This window comes from Aquarana catesbeiana, linkage group LG02 (assembly GCF_042186555.1).
Source record: "Aquarana catesbeiana isolate 2022-GZ linkage group LG02, ASM4218655v1, whole genome shotgun sequence".
Taxonomy (NCBI): domain Eukaryota; kingdom Metazoa; phylum Chordata; class Amphibia; order Anura; family Ranidae; genus Aquarana; species Aquarana catesbeiana.
In genome coordinates, this window is record NC_133325.1 from 13,159,850 (window position 1) to 13,174,528 (window position 14,679).

Consider the following 14,679-nt stretch of genomic DNA (forward strand, 5'->3'; position numbering starts at 1 on the left):
CACTCACCTCTTGTGGTGCCAATCTCCACTACATCTTCTTCTTCCTCCTGCTCAGCATCTTGGGTTTGGGGTAGTTCCCCTTCTTCCAGAGGGGGGGGGTCTGTGTTCTCCTGGGATGAGGGGTGTCCGAGTCTTTTCTCCCCTATGTAAAACAAAAATGGTATACTTAGCACACAGATATTTGATGGCAGAACTATAGAAATAGGAAACATTGCTTGGAAGTGGGGTACAATTGTCTATTTTAGCCGAGTTCAAAGATGTCTTTTTTTTATTGTCCTTTGTCAAGCTGTAATACTTTACCTGTTTGGTACAAGCTTCACAGATGTAGCCCCCCCTATAGTATACACTGGAGCACCTGTGTGGCCCCCCTAATAAAAATGGTGTTCTTGTGTCCCACACTAGTGCTCCAGTGTCCAGATGTGAAAACAGCTGCTCAGTGTCCTCTCCTTACACACAATCTAGTTTGCATTTCATTCTAGTAACAAACCCATCTACCTAAACAAATATTTGGCATCCAAGTAGGCCCCAAAAAAATGTGGGAGAATGCATATGGCCTAAACAATGGTGTTCTAGAGGCCGAACGAAAAATGTTTGATACGAACGAATAATGGGCCCATGAACATTAAAGTTGACCTTTTTAAACGTTACAATTAATAAAAGCATATGGAGCAGAACGAACGGAATAAAGCCAGAAAGAATATAAACACAGCACAACTACTTACTTTTTTGCAGCACTCTCCGGATCTTTCGGTACTGCTCTGGCTCTCTCAACTTCAGGTCCGACCACCGCTTCCTGAGATGATCTTTTGATCTTCGGACCCCGAAATTCCGCTCGAGACTCCTGACCACTTTCGCCATGATCTTGGCCTTTCGGATGTTCGGGTTGGGGTAAGGCCCATATTTGCCATCATAGTCGGACTTCTTCATGATGTCGACCATCTCCAACATCTCCCCAAACGACATATTTGTGGCCTTAAAACGTCTCCTTCTGGATCGGGACGTGCCTGGATCCGGGCTTTCCTCCTCCTCCTCGTTGCTACAATTAGCACGCACCTGGTGTGACTCCGCCATCATGCTCTTCCCCCACTGCGCCGAATGAAAAGGGGCGGGGAATAGAATAGAAAGAACGTCAGGGGCGGGCGGAGTTACACACATGCGCAGTGTCTATAAAGCGTAACACGCGTGCGTATTACGTACGATCTGTGAGCGGAGGAAGGAGCATTGGACGCGCCGATCGTAAGAACGAAGGTAAGAGACAAACTTGGGCCTATACTGCTTCTAGATTGAGGACTATATTGTAACAAGATTAGGAGAGTTTTGTCTGACATTAGGCTTTGTCTTGTGTTGTGTCTTGCAGTGAACATGGATTTCTTAATGAGAGATACTGACTTCATGGCACTATTCATTGATATGCTAAGTGAGCTGCCCTGTCTGTGGGAGATTACCCACCCCCATTTCAAGAACCAAGCAAAGAGGAAGGCAGCACTGGTGCAATTGTGTGAAATTGTGAAGCAGGTGATCCCCACGGCAGACATCACCTATTTAAAGATCTTAATTGGTTGCCTGAGGAGCACATATCTGAGGGAGCGCAAGAAAGTCCTGGATTCACAGAGATCCGGAGCAGCAGATGACATCTATGTCCCCAGGATGTTGTACTACGACAGGCTGCACTTTCTGGCAGGCCAGACTGAACCCAGGCCATCCCTCTCCAGTCTTCCTTCCACACTTCCTTCCCCCCCGGCTGAGGCTTCTGACGCCCAACCTGGGCCTTCCAGGCCACATGTGGAGGAGCCCAGATTGAGCCAGGTATAGCATTCCTCTAAATATTTCTGCTTGTCCAATCAATGATGTGAACTAGATGTTAGTTGGGAGTACTAATTTAGGATTGTGATTGATGATGCAAAAACTAAAACCATGTCCCTTTTTCATACACAGGGAAGTCTCAGCCAGGAGGTGGCTGATCTGCAGGTCCCTCCACCCACCCTGAAAACAGAAAGTGGCAGCAGGAGGAGTAGCCTAGAGGAGGCGGCTATCAGATTTTTTTGGAGGGCTACAGAGGTCCTGGGAGCACCACACACCAGGCAGGAGAACCTTGCGGCATTCATTGCCTATAAAATGCAGAGGATGGAGGAGGGCCAACAAGCCAGGTGTCAGGCCCTCATTTCAGAGGCTCTGGAGAAAGGTGTGAGGGGACAACTTACACCTCACACACAGCTTTGGGATGGTCCTCCTCCTCCTCCTCCCTCTCCTCCAGGTCCTCCCAGTCCTCCTCCAGGTCCTCCCAGTCCTCCTCCTCCTCCAGGTCCTCCCAGTCCTCCTCCTCCTCCAGGTCCTACTCCTCCTCCTGCCACATCTCCTACTGCACAGCCACAGCCCGGAAGGAAGTGTGAAAGGAAGACCAGAGAGTGATTGCCCTGGATCCAGTCTGGTCGGCCAAAAGATGCAGCCTCTTGTGGTACCACAGCCTGGGGACATAGATGTCATCTGCTGCTATCCGAGTCTCTGTGAATCCCGGACCAGACTGCCCTCCCTTATATATGGACTCCTCAGGCCACCAATTTTGATGTTGAAGAATTGATGTCTGCCGTGGGGGTCCCAGGCTTCACTAATTTCTGCTGTTGATCCAGTGTTGCCTTCCTCTTTGTTTGGTTCTGATACCTTAATAAAGGATTTTTGTTTTGAATTCTACTCTCCTATGTGTTTTACTTCAAAAATGACAGTTGGTTTGTGAGGATTCAGGTACATTGCAAATATACAATGTGAAATGAACAAGGGACACCAACAACAAAAAATCTCATGGAGATTAAATAATAAAAGATATCAATGGTGTTGGGGTAACTTGACACACAAAGCACACACAAAAATATTCGGGAGTAAAAATAAAAATAACATTGAACAAAGATCAGCCTTGGAGAAAATCCAAACATTAAAGAAAAAAAAAGGCTTAAAAAACAAAAAAAAAATATAAAAAAAATATAAAACTGTCAGATGTGACAACTAATAACAATATATTGAGGGAATCCCACTAAAAAAACATAAATAAAACTTTGTGAGAAGTGTGTGTGAATATGAGCAGCAAAACCACTTAATTCTTGTCACATTATAAAGAAGAAGAGAGTGCGCTGTATTAAACCATTTTTTACATTGCAGCGTGACGAAAGTGCTGTATCCATTGCGAACGCTAAGTTTACCAGAACGAGCTGTCCCGTGTCGAAATTTCTTCAGAGCATGCGTGGCACTTTGTGCGTCGGAACAGGCCACACACGGTCGGAATTGACGGGATCGGATTTTGTTGTCGGAAAATTTTATCTCCTGCTGTCCAACTTTGTGTGTCGGAAAATCCGATGGAAAATGTCCGATGGCGCCCACACACGGTCGGAATTTCCGACAACACGCTCCGATCGGACATTGTCCATCGGAAAATCCGACCGTGTGTACGGGGCATAAGAGCTGTGAAAATGTGGAATAGACTCCCTCCAGAGGTGGTTCTGGCCAGCTCAGTAGATTGCTTTAAGAAAGGCCTGGATACTTTCCTAAGTGTACATAATATAACTGGGTACTGACATTTATAGGTAAAGTTGATCCAGGGAAAATCCGATTGCCTCTTGGGGGATCAGGAAGGAATTTTTTCCCCTGCTGTAGCAAATTGGAGCATGCTCTGCTGGGGTTTTTTGCCTTCCTCTGGATCAACTCTGGGTATAGTATTGGGTATATTGGATTGTACAATTTTTTTTTTTTTTTTTTTTTTTTATGGTTGAACTGGATGGACTTGTGTCTTTTTTCAACCTGACTAACTATGTAACTATGTAACTATGTAACTATATGTACACCGACAAAAACATTCAATTGCCCAACGGTGAGAATTTCAAGCCGGCACACTTTGCTAATTGCAAAACAGCTGGAGTTGTTTACATGTTGCTATGCCAGTGTGGATCTTTTTACATTGGTAAAACCAAACAAGAATTTCATAAAAGGGCTTATAGACATATTTTAAGCATGAAAAAATCAGCTCCTGACCTCTCAATTTGGCAGACATGTCAGAGATGTCAATTACAGCAAAATCCCCCAAAATAAAATTCCTAATTTTGGATAGAATACATCTCAGTGCCCGAGGGGATGACTGGAATAGGATCCTGCTGCAACGTGAAACTCGCTGGATAATAAATTTAAATGCTACATTACCCCCAGGCTTGAACGACATGGTTAGTTTTCGTCCATTTTTGGAGAGCTTTTCCTCCGGTGGATGGGAAGAATAAAAAAACATATAAAAACCTGTCAACAATAATATATCTTAAATACACAACAAAAATAAAAGAAAAGAATTGCGCTAGGTGCATAAAAAGTATAAGTGAAAATGTGAAAAAAATTTGGAAAAAATGGTCCTGCTGCTATGCACTGTAACCCCGATATAAGGGCACCAAAAACAAATACAACTCCAAAAAGTGCAGCGCTGGACTTACTAATATAAATATATAGTGATAAATGTTTTTAGACTAGCTGACATAAATATATGGTGGTAAATTCTACTACAGTAATATAGCAAAACATAGTAACAAAAAAAACATTCGTGATAGAACAATATATAAAGTACTCCAAAGTGTTAGCTTTAAAGACACAAAAACACACAAGCTATATAAAAGTGAGTGAAATCATAAACGTCCAAAGGTGTGTTCATTATATGGACATTCAATGCAGATTCAGGGATGTATCTCCACTTTTCAGTGTTTGCCCACCACCAGATAGATAGAGTGAAGGCTTACCAAAAAGCCTGTGACCGCCCTTGTTCAGGGGGTTCAAAACAGGCTTGGATGTGGATAGACAACCGCAGGGATACTCCGGAGGACACCGATGAGCCAAAGCATCGGATTCTTTCCTGAGCAGCCAGCCAACAACAGCCGTGGATGTCTCCCACGATCTTATCCCGGGATCTCCTCTCATAGGGCAGATAGTGATAGCCCCCCCGAATCCAGCACAAAATTGATATTTAAATGCCAAAAAAAGAAAACACAGGGAGAGGCTCCGCTGGTGCAAGTAACTTTTGGCTTGGTTTATTCAAAAATGTTGACAAAACAAGGAATAAAACATAAAACTTGCTAAAAAAGTAAAAACGACACTATCGCCGTTTAAAATGAAAAACATTGTTTTGTCAACATTTTTGAATAAACCAAGCCAAAAGTTACCTGCACCAGCGGAGCCTCTCCCAGGGGCTATTTAGCGCTGATATCCTCCGTTTTTCCTAAGTAGTTGGACACGATCTGGCTCTATCGAGCTTTGGCCGTGATCTCTCTGCTTAGTTGTGCGCCGGTGTCCCCCTTGTGCAGTGCCCTGTCACTTTTCTGTGGGGCGGTGTTCTGCGCTTTGGGGACAGTTGGTCCACACTTCATGGGCCCTGCGCATGCTCAGTGACCTTTCGGGACGCTGTCGTACATACGCGTGATGCCATTTTTGCGTTGCGCATGCGCACCTGTCAAGGGGTATTTATCAGAGCCGTCCGCAGCATGCAAACACAGCTGCGGCGGCTCTGATCACCCGCACAATACATGGCTCTACATCCATTGAGGTAAGCTCTGACAATTTCGGATACTTTTGTATTAATCCACATTGCTCTGATCCGCTGGCTGATTTACTAAACATTCACCTATATGTACCATTATAGGCAATACAGCTCTAGTTGGGAATTTATTATACTATATATTCCCTGAGCCTGTCTTTACACATTGGATGTGCCCATCCTGTGCGGTGACACTCCTGACTTACCCTATTTTTAGGTACATACTATCCTGTATAGGGGGATTTTTTTATATTGTATGGCTATATGACTTATACTCTTTTTGCTCACATTACGTCTATGCATTTTTTTACTCCATCCAGATCTTCAGATCTGATTGAAGCCCTTTTTTTTTATTTGTGGACCTTCACTGGGGGATTATTTGATGTGGGTGCCTTGGGGTTATACATGAGCAGCTTCCTTTTGCCAGTACAAATTCTTTTTACAAGAACTAGTCACCACCTGTTTATGCGGATATACATTATCTCCTGGTACGTCTTTCTTTGTGTGATATATAACATATGTACATTTTCTGTATCTCTATGCGCAAACTCTAAATGGTCTTGAAATTTACAAAGATGATAAACTCATATATATTTTTTGATATTGTCTGTATATAAATCTATTTACGAAATTACTAAATGATTCTTTATATGTATATATATTTTTTAAAACAGACGCCGGGCCTGGGATATTAAAAATTCCCTGAAGAAGGGCAACAGGCCGAAAACGTTGGGTTCATCCTAATTTAGCCTACATGTGTCTGTATACCACTATGTAATAGAATTTCTTTATTCTTTATTGATGTAGTTCCTTATTGCTTCTTAATTGAAGTCTCTTTATATGTGTTAAAATAAATATATTTTTGATAAAAAATGTTGTTCTTGGCCACTTTTAAAGTCCCACCCACCCATAGATCTTGGAATTCTCTTCTCCCCTTGTCAGGAAAGCCACTTATTGGCTCTCCTCTACTCCCGCGCTGTCAGTGGGTGGGTATGTTTGATACAGTCCAATCTGAACAAGATGGGTTATGAATGCATGGGCATGCCATCTGTTTTATGTTTAAATTTTTACAAAATGTTACAGTAAAAGCAAAATTGAACTTTTATTTATTTATTTTTTTACATGCTCCATGTTCCAAATATAATTTGCAGATGGTTTTCTTGCCTGCAAATGGCACAACATTGGATCAGACTTAAAAGGGCACACAACGTTGTGCAATTTATTTTTTATTTTATTTTCTACACATGCATATTTTTGTATATTGCCGACCCTCATAGGCGTGCGCAGGGGGTGTGCCGTGTGTGCCAGGGCACACCCTAATCACCTTGAGAGGCGCTGATTCCCCCTGCTGCTATTGCACCAATGCCCCCCGAACGGGGCTCCTAAAAAAAAATAAAAAATTAAAAAAATATAATAAAAATAAAAAACTACTGACACTGTCTATTGCCCTACTGACACCAACCTCTGCTCTACTGCCACTGTCCACTGCCCTACTAACACTGTCCATGTTTTTAATACATTTGGGGTGCACACCCTAATGCAATAGGTTGCACACACCTATGCCGACCCTGAATATCTGTAGCAACTGACATCTGGTTATACTGAGTGTGAAGGGTGATATCAGCCTCTCTGCAGAAGTCTATAGGAATACAATGAGTGAAAAATTAGACAATTCCCTTACCTGGTGATCTGTGTCTTCACTGCAGATTGTGTCCTCTGGTCCCTGGCTGTGGTTTTTATATACAGTACATCAGGCTGGTCACTTTTACTTTCAATATGACACAGCTGCATAGAGCACCCCACCCAACTACAGACCAAACATTATTACAGGTTTTTTCTTTTTCCCCAAAATTTTTAAGCAGAATAAAAAAAAAATAACATATTCAGTACATACAGTCAGGTCCATAATTATTGGGACATCGACACAATTCTAATCTTTTTGGCTCTATACACCAATGGATTTGAAATTAAATGAACAAGATGTACTTTAACTGCAGACTCTCAGCTTTAATTTGAGGGTATTTACATCCAAATCAGGTGAACGGTGTAAGAATTACAACAGTTTGTATATGTGCTTCCCACTTTTTAAGGGACCAAAAGTAATGGGACAGATTAACAATCATCCATCAAACTTTCACTTTTTAATACTTGGTTGCAAATCCTTTGCAGTCAATTACAGCCTGAAGTCTGGAACGCATAGACATCACCAGACGCTGGGTTTCATCCCTGGTGATGCTCTGCCAGGCCTCTACTGCAACTGTCTTCAGTTCCTGCTTGTTCTTGGGGCATTTTCCCTTCAGATTTGTCTTCACCAAGTGAAATGCATGCTCAATCGGAGTCAGGACAGGTGATTGACTTGGCCATTGCATAATATTCCACTTCTTTCCCTTAAAAAACTCTTTGGTTGCTTTCGCAGTATGCTTCGGGTCATTGTCCATCTGCACTGTGAAGCGCCGTCCAATGAGTTCTGAAGCATTTTGCTGAATATGAGCAGATAATATTGCCCAAAACACTTCAGAATTCATCCTGCTGCGTTTGTCAGCAGTCACATCATCAATAAATACAAGAGAACCAGTTCTGTTGGCAGTTATACATGCCCACGCCATGACACTACCACCACCATGCTTCACTGATGAGGTGGTATGTTTTGGATCATGAGCAGTTCCTTTCCTTCTCCATACTCTTCTCTTCCCATCACTCTGGTACAAGTTGATCTTGGTCTCATCTGTCCATAGGATGTTGTTCCAGAACTGTGAAGGCTTTTTTAGATGTTGTTTGGCAAACTCTAATCTGGCCTTCCTGTTCTTGAGGCTCACCAATGGTTTACATCTTGTGGTGAACCCTCTGTATTCACTCTGGTGAAGTCTTCTCTTGATTGTTGACTTTGACACACATACACCTACCTCCTGGAGAGTGTTCTTGATCTGGCCAACTGTTGTGAAAGGTGTTTTCTTCACCAGGGAAAGAATTCTTCGGTCATCCACCACAGTTGTTTTCGTGGTCTTCCCGGTTTTTTGGTGTTGCTGAGCTCACCAGTGCATTCTTTCTTTTTAAGGATGTTCCAAACAGTTGATTTGGCCACACCTAATGTTTTTGCTATCTCTCTGATGGGTTTGTTTTGTTTTTTCAGCCTAATGATGGCTTTCTTCACTGATAGTGACAGCTCTTTGGATCTCATATTGAGAGTTGACAGCAACAGATTCCAAATGCAAATAACACACTTGAAATGAACTCTGAACCTTTATCTGCTCCTTGTAAATGGGATAATTGTCCCCTTACTTTTGGTCCCTTAAAAAGTGGGAGGCACATATACAAACTGTTGTAATTCCTACATCAGTCACCTGATTTGGATGTAAATACCCTCAAATTAAAGCTGAAAGTCCGCAGTTAAAGCACATCTTGTTTGTTTCATTTCAAATCTATTGTGGTGGTGTATAGAGCCAAAAAGATTAGAATTGTGTAGATGTCCCAATATTTATGGACCTGACTGTATCTGCAATCCATGCATATTTCCCCATGTTGTGTCTATTTAGAAAAAATTGCTGGGCTGCGTCTTATGCTATTATTACACTGGAGAGTCATTGCTGGATGGCGTTCTAGGCTATCATATGCTGTAGCTGAAAAGCCGACCCATACACTTGTGTTCTCCCAACTTGACTATTGCAATGCTCTGCAAGCTGGTGTATCTAAATCCAATATTAATGGACTTCCATATGTTAAAAATTCTGCAGCCAGAATCCTAACTAGTTTTGGTACAAATGATCCTATTACCCCTATCCTGGAGTCTGTGCACTGGATTCCCATCAGGTTTCACATAGACTTTAACCACTTGCTGACCACGTTATAGCCGAATGACAGCTACAGCGCAGATGGCTAGTTCTGGGAGACGTCATATGATGGCCTCCCACGATTGCGCGCGCCTGTTGCCTGGAGGACACTGCTGATCACAGATTGAGGTAAAGAGCCAATCAGCGGCTCTTTACCACCCACGGGATCAGCTGTGTCCAATCATAGCTAATCATGGATGTAAATAGAAGCTGGGGATTGGCACTTCTTTCCTCATGCTGACCACATGAGGAGAGGAGAAGAGAGCCGATAACCCGGCTTTTCTAAAAGGGACATGTACACTGATAATCAGGGCACTGATTATCAGTGTTCTGATTATCAGTGCTGCCAATGTGTGCCCACCAGTGCTGCCAATCTGTGCCTCCTTATCATTGTTGCCCATCAGTGCTGCCTCATCAGTACCCACCAGTGCTCTATTTCTATGAAAAAAAACAAATGCTAAAAAATTTTGTTTGGGTACAGTGCTGTATGCCCATGCAATTGTCATTCAAAGTGTGGCAGCGCTGAGAGTTGATAATTGGCCTGGGCGGGAAGCGAGTAAAAGAGCAAAGTAAGCAAGTGGTTAAGATCCCCATAAGGCTCTTCATGGCTTGGCACCCCATTTTCTCTTTGAATTAAAAAAATATTTTTAATTTTGGATGCGGGGTTCCCCTTAATATTCATACCAGACCCAAAGGGCCTGGTAATGGACTGGGTGGTCCAGTTTCATCTATATTGCCGAAACCCGACAATTCATTACAGCCGCGATCAGTTTTCAGTGACAATTTTTCCTTTAGAAATGTCATTTTGTGCAGGGACTGTTCTAAACACGGGAAAAATGTGCCACTTTACAGGCATACTATAGACACCCCCCAGGTATGATATTTAAAGGAATATTTAACTTTTATTGTTTCACTTTAAGCATTAAAAAAATCACCGCTCCCGAAAAAACGGTCGTTTTTAAAAAAAAAATTTGCAATGATCCATGTCCCCTGGGGCAGGACCCAGGTCCCCAAACACTTTTTATGACAATAACTTGCATATAAGCCTTTAAAATTTGCTCAGAACACCGCATATTGTTCGCTGTCTGCAGAATGTCCGAACAACCAAAGTTCGGCCCGAACTTATGCTCGGGCCGAATCGTTCACCCATCCCTTCTCCCCAACAGTCGGCCAGGGTGGAGGAAGCAGTCTTTCCTCCCCAGCAAAGATCCATGCACGTGGGAGACAGTACCAGAGACATGTTGTCCCAGCAGCCAGATGAGGGAAAGGAAGAGGAAGCAGCCGGCTCACCTCCCCAATGGCAGCTACACAGTTTGGGAGTGGAGGAATCCACCCTCTTGCCCCAACGGTTAGCCAAAACGGATGGTGTGGAGTCCCCAGCAGAAGTGCTGGCAACAGGACAGAGTTCTACCAACCTCTGCCCAGCACTGGCAACAACTGTGGAGTTCCAGGGAGCCTGGGCAGTCGGCCCAGATCCCCAACAGCATGACGGAGTGAGCTCAGCCACCCTGTCTTCTCTCCAGTGGCTGAAAGGACTCCAGGGAGAAGGGCCAGTGCAGACCTCTCCCCAGCGGTTGAAATATGTTCTCTGGGAGAGGCAGAGGTTGGCTGGGTGAGTAATGCTCTGTTTGGGACAATTTATGTGGGGTACTGTGTGGGTACCGGCATTGGGGGACTGGATCTACTGACTAACTTCAGAGTCAACCCGTCTGGGGTCTCCTCCTGTGTTAGTCTGCTGCCGAAAGGGGAGAGATGTAAAGGAGTCACTTTGGGTGGGTGGGCCTTGGAACCCAGAATCCTTTGGGGTGGTTGGGAAAACTTTGTTTCAGCTCCCCATGCACCTCCATGTCTAAGTCACCCTGTGTCTCTAATAGGGGCAGAGGGTGACCGAGAAATCCAGTCTGATCTGTACTAATCGTACTCACTCGTACAGCCACACTGGAATATTGTGTGTATATATACCGTATTTATCGGCGTATAACACGCACTTTTTTCCCCTTAAAATCAGGGGAAAGTCGCAGGTGCGTGTTATACGCCGATACCATGCGATCCCGAGCTGTCAAAACTTAAAAATCGCCGACCGCGATTTGAAAATGGCGCCGCCGGCTCCGAAATACACAGAGCCGGTCCTCGGCTCTTTCCGACGGCTCTTGTTCACTTTCGGCTCCACTCGTAGTCCCGAGCGGAGCTATCCGAACCTACTCGGCTAGGTTCGGATAGCTTCGCTCGGGACTACGAGTGGAGCCGAAAGTGAACGAGAGCCGCCGGAAAGAGCCGAGGACCGGCTCTGTGTATTTCGGCGCCGGCGGCGCCATTTTCAAATCGCGGTCGGCAATTTTGAAGACAGGGGATCGAAGGCTACACTGGGGAAGGCTGCACTGGGCAAGGCTGCACTGGGCAAGGCTGCACTGGGCAAGGCAAGGCTGCACTGGGGAAGGCTGCACTGGGGAAGGCTGCACTGACAAGCTGCACTGGGGAAGGCTGCACTGACAAGGCTGCACTGACAAGGCTGCACTGACAAGGCTGCACTGACATGGCTGCACTGACATGGCTGCACTGACAAGGCTGCACTGACAAGGCTGCACTGGGGAAGGCTGCACTGACAAGGCTGCACTGGGGCAAGGCTGCACTGAGAAGGCTGCAATGATGGGCATTTAAATGTAAGTTTTTTTCCCTTCAACTTCCCTCCTAAAAGTTTTTTTTCCTTAAAATTCCCTCCTAAATTGGGGTGCGTGTTATACGCCGGTGCGTGTTATACGCCGATAAATACGGTATATATATATATATATATATATATATATATATATATGGAATGCTGTGTTCTTTTGCAGCCATGCATAACGCCCCTTGTTATGACCAAGTAATTCAATCATTGTTTCATCAGTCCACAGCACCTTATTCCAAAATGAAGCTGGCTTGTCCAAATGTGCATTTTCATACCTCAAGCGACTCCGTTTGTGGCGTGTGTGCAGAAAAGGATTCTTTCGCATCACTCTCCCATACAGATTCTCCCTGTGCAAAGTGTGCTGAATTGTTGAAGGATGCACAGTGACACCATCTGCAGCAAGTTGATGTTGTAGGTCTTTGGAGATGGTCCGTGGGCTGTTTTTGACCGTTCTCACCATCCTTCGCCTTTGCCTCTCCAATTTTTTATGTGGCCTGCCACTTCTGGCCTTAACAAGAACTGTGCCTGCTAAGTAGTTACAGGTATTCAAATCAACAAAATGACAAGGGTGCCCACATTTATGCACCTGTCTAATTTCGTTTTGATGCATATTGCGCATTTCTGTTAATCCAATAAACCTCATTTCACTACTGAAATATTACTGTGTCCTTCAGTTATTTGATAGATCAAAATGAAATTGCTGATCCAAACAAATATTCCAAACAATATCCAAATATTTATAAATGACAATCATGGAAATTGTCAGGGGTTCCTAAACTTTTGCATACGCATATTTGTATATATATATACATATATATATATATATATATATATATATATATATATATATATATATATTGTATATTGTCTCATTTTGTTGTGTACTCTTTGCTGGGTCATTTGGGGTGTGGCTGTATTCCAATGTTCTATTGTGTCTGTCTGCCTTGGTTATTATGGGATGTGTATGTAGATTAGCTGTGAGATTGGTGGGGGTGAATTCCTTCAACAGCTCTCACTGCTGATTGGACAGTCTACCCCGCCCGGAATGCAAAGGAGGGGATTGTCCAGAGTATTACCTTTGTACCTGCGTTTTCAATAAACAGTCCATGTTCAGCAACCAAACGAGTATTGTCTTGTTTGTTGTTGTGAGCGGTTGGAATATCTGATAACTATATTCAGACTGGGAGGAAGTGGTATATGACGAAAGCACTCAAGCGGAGTGTGGGACGTTTAGTTACAGATGTTATTTCCTATTGGGAGTATCTCACCAAAAATGACATTTTTGTTGCAGGAGATGCCTAATATCTGACTTGGATCTTAGTGCAGACTTCTGGGAAAATCAGTAAGCCAATCAGACAAGCAGGAATTGATGTTTCGGGGGGGTGTCCTCCAGGTAGACATATTGCATTGCATTTACAGAAAATTACAGTCAAAACAGCACTGGGGCCTTTTTTATTGCAGTGGAGCTTTCTCCGTAAATTGGGAAATTCATAATTCACTGAGTAACTGTGCTGTCCCCTCCTGGCAGAACTCCTTGGCAAATAGTTAGGCCCCGTTCACACCTGGGTGATTTTCTGTTGGAAGCTTGTAGCGCTAAAACGCTCAACAAGCCAAATCCCATTCAGTTCAATGGACCCTGTTCACATATGAGCATCCTGTCTCCTGAAGCAAAATCCCTGAGGCTCCATTCACACCTGAGCATAGTGATTTACTGGCATTTTTTAGGCATTTTTTAAGCTTTTTGCAGCTTTTTTCAAGCTCTTTAGAAGTGTAGTAAAGCGTTTTACTGCTTCAGGTGTTTTTGTTTAGCCAATAGAGAGCACTAGGGGGAGGAGAGGGAGAGAAAATTAGGAGTGGAGAGCTGCTATTTGAGCAGAAAACGTGCGACAAAAGCTTGTAGAACGCTCAAGTCAGGCGTTTCTTTTGAAGTTTATGAGGCCAAAAATGCTTGTAATCTTCCAAAACGAAGCTCAAAAAAGTACATGAGATTCTTTTTTGCAGATTACAAGTGTTTTTGACCCCATAGATTTCAATAGAAACGCCTGAATTGAGCGTTTTAAGAGTGTTTTTACAAGCAGTTTACAAGTGTTTTCTGCTCAAATAGCAGCTCTCCACCCCTAATTTCATTTCCCTATTGCTTTCTATTGGCTAAACAAAAACGCCTGAAGCTTTAAAACGTGAGTAATACACTTCTATAACGCTTTAAAAAAGCTTGTAAAAAGCTGCAAAAAAGCTTAAAAAAGCTAGAAAAACGGTAGTAAATCGATACGCTCAGGAGTGAACTGAGCCTTACAGTATCACCAATAGGAACATGAACACTTCTGTTCAAATATTTTATTGGTAAATAACAAACATTAGTTACAAGCTTCACAATACAAGGTTTCATTTGGTTATCAGGTAATGTACAACTTAACAAGTTAGTTAAGTTGTTAAGTAGTTAATGGTTGAAGCTTGCGGACAATTTACACTCTGTCAAATATTTCAAGATCCAGTAGGACTGGATATAGTAGTATTAAGGTGGATCGTGGTCCTTGGTTTGGACATAATATGTAACTGAAGATTATAACGGAGGGGTCGGTCTGAGCAAACAATCGGGACCAACCCAACAGAAGAAAAAGGAGAAATAAAACAGAGTA

At 43.3% G+C, this 14,679-nt stretch overlaps 1 protein-coding gene across 3 annotated transcripts in view; it reads right to left on the minus strand.

The window, feature by feature from the left end:
- Positions 1-7,261, minus strand: part of LOC141126649 (ecto-ADP-ribosyltransferase 5-like) — a 92,829-nt gene extending 85,568 nt beyond the window's left edge. Inside the window, exons 1-2 of one of the 3 annotated variants that reach the window (XM_073612590.1) lie at positions 7,233-7,261; positions 4,183-4,272 (exon numbers count right to left, since the gene is read on the minus strand). Coding sequence is in view for 2 of the 3 variants with exons in the window: in XM_073612588.1 (XP_073468689.1) it covers positions 4,183-4,337 (155 nt within the window). In the remaining variant the exon portion in view is untranslated. Of the gene's footprint in view, positions 1-4,182; positions 4,469-7,232 lie in introns of those variants that run through there. The other 2 variants (XM_073612588.1, XM_073612589.1) reach the window with 2 other exon arrangements.
- Positions 7,262-14,679: the final 7,418 nt, after the last annotated feature.